The 6,189-nt window shown below is 40.4% G+C and overlaps 1 protein-coding gene across 2 annotated transcripts in view; it reads left to right on the forward strand.

The window, feature by feature from the left end:
• Positions 1–5,536, forward strand: part of GALNT9 (polypeptide N-acetylgalactosaminyltransferase 9) — a 155,709-nt gene extending 150,173 nt beyond the window's left edge. Inside the window, exons 10-11 of one of the 2 annotated variants that reach the window (XM_074887399.1) lie at positions 2,706–2,873; positions 3,586–5,536. In XM_074887399.1, coding sequence (XP_074743500.1) covers positions 2,706–2,873; positions 3,586–3,732 — 315 coding nt within the window. In that variant the 3' untranslated portion in view covers positions 3,733–5,536. Of the gene's footprint in view, positions 1–2,705; positions 2,874–3,585 lie in introns of those variants that run through there. The other variant, XM_074887400.1, reaches the window with a different exon arrangement.
• The last annotated feature ends 653 nt before the right edge of the window (positions 5,537–6,189 follow it).

Below are 6,189 nucleotides of genomic sequence, written 5' to 3' on the forward strand. Positions count from 1 at the left end.
TACAGAGCAGGTAGCCCATTATAAACGGTCGTTTTGATAAGGCAAAGCCAACCAGGTTGCTAGGTGGTATTTTGGGACCTGGAGAGGTATAATAAAGGCTGCAGGATAAACACATTTTCCAGTCAGTGTAAGTTTTGGCCATGCCCACAGTTCATTTGAACTCTGCTGAGTACCTGTTAGATATGAGAAGTATGAAATACACAGACAGGTTTTACTGTTTTTAAAAAAAAAAAAAAGAAAAGTTTATGGGTTGGGTTTTTTTTTTCCCCTCCTTTATATGGGAAAAAAGGAAGTTAATTTCTCTGAGCTGGCAGTGCATTCATATGTCCTCCATACCCTTACAGTGGAAAAAAAAAAAAGTGTCTCAATTTAGTGTGTATAGGCAGTGCCTCGACAATGACATTGTTCATACCAGAGAGAATCCTCACATGGTTATCCCTCTGCTTTCTCTGATGTAGGCTCTGTTCTAACTCTGTGCTTCACGTGGTTGCTCTGAACAGAAGTGGCAGGTGGGAAAATGAACACATAGTTTGTCAAAGGGTATCTGGTCTGGGAGCGAGTAGACCATGTTCTTTTTACCACCAGCAAGATATGATTGTTCACAGCATGGTGGTTCTGAGGTTAATAAGGATGGCAGTAGAAAGCTAGACTCTAATTTGAGGTTTTTTGATTGACTCTTAATGATATCTCATGCACTGGTCAGCAGCATCCAATAAATGGCAGGCACTTCTGACCTTCCTTCCCTTTCATGTTAAGTAATTTCATTCATATAAAAGCAATAAGACCAGACAGGCAGTGAATTTCCTGGGTGATAATTGCATTTCTTCAGTGGCTCAGATCTTCCCCCTGCAGCATCCAGCCTCCCAGCGTACAAGCCATGTAGCTGACTCCATTTTGCAGTCTTTTGGCACCTGGGCACCTTGACTACTTCTAGGGTAAGAAGGGCACAATATTATGATGGTGTAATGATGCTGGATTTAAACACAGAGGAAGAGAGAAGTAGATACGTCTGATTTGGCATGCTGGCCTGCTGCCAAATTAACATTGTGCTTTTTCACTTTAACATGCTTTGAAATGTCCCTCAATAGGCTCTCCCTCAACTATCTGGGAAGTAGCAGTAATTAAGGGGATTACTTATTAACTTTTGCAACTTGTAAATGAGGACTCCATTGCTATCATAGTTGTCTCAGCACAATTTGATAGAGAGTGAGCTGACAGAGCCCCTTTTCCCTCTAAATGAGCATCCTAAAACCACCCTTAAGGCTTTGAGGCTTTATTAGAATACAGATTGAAACAAATTGCAGTAGAGAAAAATCAGACCTGGAAGAGGCAGAATAAAGGGTTTGAAATCAACCTTCCTTCATGAGGACTGTGTTCTTCAGGCCTGCTGTTGTCCAGCAGTTCTTCAGTGGCTTCTTGGGCTGCAAGAAAATTTTTGGAGGTCCCCAGAGCATCCCTAGGAAAAAGCTTTTTTCCCTTCAGTGCCTTGAGATGTGGGTTGATGTCTGCTGTCTGCTTTCCCAGGAGCCTGCAGGCCCTGTGCTGGCTGTGTCCCTTCCCGCGCATGCTGTGCAGGAGGTCATGCTGTCCTAGCGAGCTCCGGGTGCTCAGAGAAGGAGCAGTGTCACCCTCCTCTCTCACCCAGGACGTAGCAGTGTGAGAAGGCAAACAGGCAGCCACCCTCTGTTAATGGAAAAAGGCTGCTGTGAGCACAACAAAACAGGTCTCTTCCATCACACACTTGTCACAATCAGTCCTGATCAACAAGAGCCATCTACACAGATTCTTTATGTCTTTAAATATTTTCCCTTGGTCCAATATTAATGTAATAAAATATATTCTGGCACGCCGAGATTACAAGAGACCAATTTTTTTACCTCACCTTCTACATATGGATTTTTTTTCCTTGAGGGCCATTTTACTGTGAATGACTTGAGGCAAGTGAAATCACCACTTAAAATAGAAGAAAGGTTTTAAAAAAAAAAAAATTACACTCCTGTAAAAATTATCATGAATGATTGTGCCTGCTTAAGTGGTTTTTTTAACTGAAAAAAACCCTCTAAAATAATAAATGGCCCTCACCTGAAGCCTCTAATTACAGCCAGTAGCATTTACCACAGCACTAAATTGCAGAGCAGTTAGGCTTCACACAAAACTGAAATACCAGAGTGTGATCCTTTGTTATGTAGGCCTGAAGCATATGTTATCCTCATGATTTCTTTTCTCCTCTCATATTTTTGGATACTGGTCGCATGGTTGGATTTTTTTCAGTAACATTTATTTACAAAAAGTAATTGGACTTGTTGCTATCAATAGCCTCTAACAGAGCTCTTAAGAAGAAACTGCATGGCAAACTGACATTGTGTCCTTGTTAAATCAACTCCTGCTGAGTGGGTGTGATTTACATATTGGTTACTTCACTTTCTTGATTGCCCTTTTGCAGTGAAATAGTGGGTAGGAGCAGTGGGGAGCAGAGGTGTGAAAGAAGGGAATATTGTGTCCTAGGAGAGACCCTGTGTCGGTGTAACAAGTTTCCCAAGCTTTGCTCTTGAGCAGCGTGTCCCAGCACGCAGCAGGACAAAGGACTCCTCGCCAGTGCTTGGGGCAGAAGCTGCCTGTGAAGGCATCTGTGGGTCAGATTTTGTGTCCCATCGCTGGGGTCCCTGGGGGTGCCGTTAATGTTTTCCTTTTCCTTTCTTCCCCAGCTTGTCCGCTACAGCTCGGAAGGTGTCCTGCAGCTGGGGCCGCTGGGCTCCACGGCCTTTTTGCCTGACTCCAAATGCCTGGTTGACGATGGGAAGGGCAGGACACCAACTCTGAAGAAGTGTGAAGATGTCCTGAGGCCAGCGCAGAGGTTCTGGGATTTCACACAGGTATGGAAGAGTTCAGGAAGCCCTGAAGAGATAATTTGGAGAGGAATTCTGCTCTAGAGGATATTTGATGAAAAACAAGGAGGTCTTTAGAGGATTGTTCTAGGAATCCCCCCTTATTCCTTCTAGAAATAGTCAGTTATGTTTTCCATAAGTCATGTGCTATTCAGGAATTTTCTTATGTTATTACTAGGAATTTTGGGGTATGCTTTCTAGGAATTTTTAGTTACCCTTTTTTGGAATTCTCAAATTCGGTAGTAATTGTCAAGAACATGCTTGTGACTTTTTTCTGAGTGTCTAGGAACTTTTGTTTCTAGGATTTTTCTAGCAGCTTTCTAGGAATTTTTCCATCTAGAGCTTTCAAGTAAATTTTAGGACTTCAGAAGGCATTCTTACATTTTCTGGGGCTTCCTATATCTTGGGATCTGTAGGGATTCTCTAGTGGTTTTTAGAGATTTTTCTAGTGATTTCTGGGGAATTTTCTAGCAATTCCGAGATCTAGAATTATCAAGGAATTGTTTTGGCACTTTGTATGGATTATCCAGCTTCTCCTAGGAATTCCTAGCACTTTCTGGGGACTTTTATTACTTGATATATACAGAATTTTCCAGGCATTTTATAGTGCTTTCTAGGGATTTACAGATCTAGCACTATTTTTCTTACAGTCTTTTCACCTTTTTCTATACCTTCTTCTAATCCTTTTCTTTTTTCTTAGAATGGCCCAATCATCAGCAGAGACACTGGCCGTTGTCTAGAAGTGGAAATGTCAAAGGATGCAAATTTTGGGCTCAGATTAGTGGTACAAAGGTGCTCGGGGCAAAAATGGATGATTAGAAACTGGATAAAACATGGCCGACATTGACTGCTGGGGCTGAGAAGCTGCCTCTCTTGCCGTTGTCCATCGCTCAGTGTGCCATATCTTGCAAGGCATTTGTCTTAAATCAAATTAGTTTGAACAGGACTTGGCTCTCAAGAGTCCTCTGTAGTTGGGCATTCAAAGGAAAAAAGAAGAAAGAAAAGCAGACACATACATGCCCTGTTTGACTCTTCCTTGCTCCGGTAGATGACCTGGGAAGCTTAACAAGAGTTTTCTGTTGGTTTGGAAATCTTGTGAAGATCAGAACACAACAGAAGAGTGCGTTCCTTAAGCTCTCCTAGAGGAATTAATAGACAGATGTTTCTATGATGAGTTCAAAGGAGAGATCCCAATACTGCCTCATAAAGAGAGTTCTCTGATGGGTAGCTTTTTAGCTTTAAGTTATTGACTGGTGCACAACTCCTATGGTGAATAATCATGTGCCTTTTTTATTGTACTTCGTATAAAAGGGGACTGGAAAATCCTACCTTTTCAGCATGTCTGGTTCATTGTACTAAACAAGAAGATCTGTAAATAACACTGGAAATATAATATAATATATGATAAATTTCAAGGTTGATTGTTTAGGAGTCTCTATTTCTAGAAAGAGACTGTTCCGCAAATGTTTACAGGTGGTTCTCAACCTTCAAGCTGCTAAAAAGCAGCATTTTAGAGACCTCTTCTAGTTAGACACAGGTAAATGTTGAATAGGTAAAATAGCCACATGCTCCATTATATTGCCACATTTTACATTTCTTGGCTGTGAAGGCATCACAGTATAGCACTTGCATATTTAACTCTTCCAAGGCAGTAAACGTCCTAGTAGATGGATGAATTTCTAGAGGCCTCAGTTGGCCCGCAAGCCCTGAGTACGTAAGTGCAAGGTTCCCATCCTGCAGTACTGTGCATGCAGGCACACTGTTGCGTTGTTCCAGAAACTGCCTAGAAGCTGGATACTCATTACTGCTGAAAATAAGTTGACTGACTTAGGTGCCATCTGTGGAATTTAACAACTTGAATCTTCCATTTTGTTACTCATCCTGTGAAAATGTCAAATGTGAGCAAATACACTTTGTGAGCACTGTCTAGACAAATTTCCTGAACAAACCGACAAAGTCTTTTCAGTATTTGAAAAACAAACAAAAACCTAGTGATAAGAGGGCAAATTAGAGCAAGAAATAGGCAGCATATATAAATACTGTTACTCTGAAATATATATATTTTACTCTAGTTGACCCATTGACAGCATCTTTGTGAACCTGAATTTACTAAGGTATCCGGTGGTTCATGCAGTATCTGTGCACAGGTAGCCAGAGCAATGACAAGGCCGTATCCAAAAGGCTCTCAAAGCTGATGACCACTGTCAACGTCAGCAGCCCTTGGATGTGGGTCCATGGCAGACAGCTTTTCATTACAGAAGACTCAGTCATACTGAAGGACAGGCAGAGATGGTATCTGTTAACTTCACTGTTAAATATTTTATAGCAATTTAAAAAAAAAAAAAATTGTTTTGTTTTACTGAGCCAAGAAAATAGGTAATTGCAGACACTGCGATACCATGAATCTTGGTGATTTTCTTGACGAGCTTTTGCCATTCCTATTTCAAGGCATGCTAAAGAAAATAGAATGAAAACAAAGTTAATTTTTCAAGGGCATGATATATAATAAAATATTTTCTTTTAACATGCAAAATCCATCTGTTCTTGTCAACTCTTGGTTGGTATCTAGAGAGCATATTACTATATTTTGTCCCAGTTTTATTTTTGAAACAGTGTGTGTAAGATGTAATAAAAGAGCCAATTCTCCTGGAGTTTATTTGTGGCTAATTGCTGATCTTTATTTCTGTCACATGGATCAGGTTATGCATGAATATATACAAAAGAATAATTTGGGGTGAGATTCTAAATATAAAAATGCTTAAAATTCCATGTTTACGGTTAGTTGAACACAACCTCTTGAACAGTGTAATAAGACCTGCAGGGAGAGGGAGCATCTTCAATAAATCAAGAAATAAAGAAAAAATCATGGGCAAGCTCACTATTCAAGCCTTCCTACAGGTCTTAAACAGGTAGGAAGCTTCAGGGCAAATACAGATTGGGAACAGTTGCCCTGCATTTAACCTCCTTTACTTAACCTATTAGACAATTTAAAAGGATAGTTACCATCCATGGAGCAGGTGTTGAATGCTTTGTACAGTAGTTCTATTTGCAAGTGACTTTTCATTTTCTCTCCAGATACAATTTCTCTCTTTTAAATTGTATGAAAGCTGTATTCTTCTTTTGTTTACTCTGATGGGGTTTTACTCCTTGAAATACTTGCTTAAGGGAGGTGAGAAGGCAAAAGAAGGGAAAAGATGTTTTTACCAGGTGAGCATTTTGGGAAGTAATGTCACAGGTCATTCACACCATTAGTAGTCTTTCCTACCAGTAAGTGCTAACTATTTTATATGAAGATGGCTGGAAG

The sequence above is a fragment of the Strix uralensis genome, chromosome 17, assembly GCF_047716275.1.
Source record: "Strix uralensis isolate ZFMK-TIS-50842 chromosome 17, bStrUra1, whole genome shotgun sequence".
NCBI lineage: Eukaryota > Metazoa > Chordata > Aves > Strigiformes > Strigidae > Strix > Strix uralensis.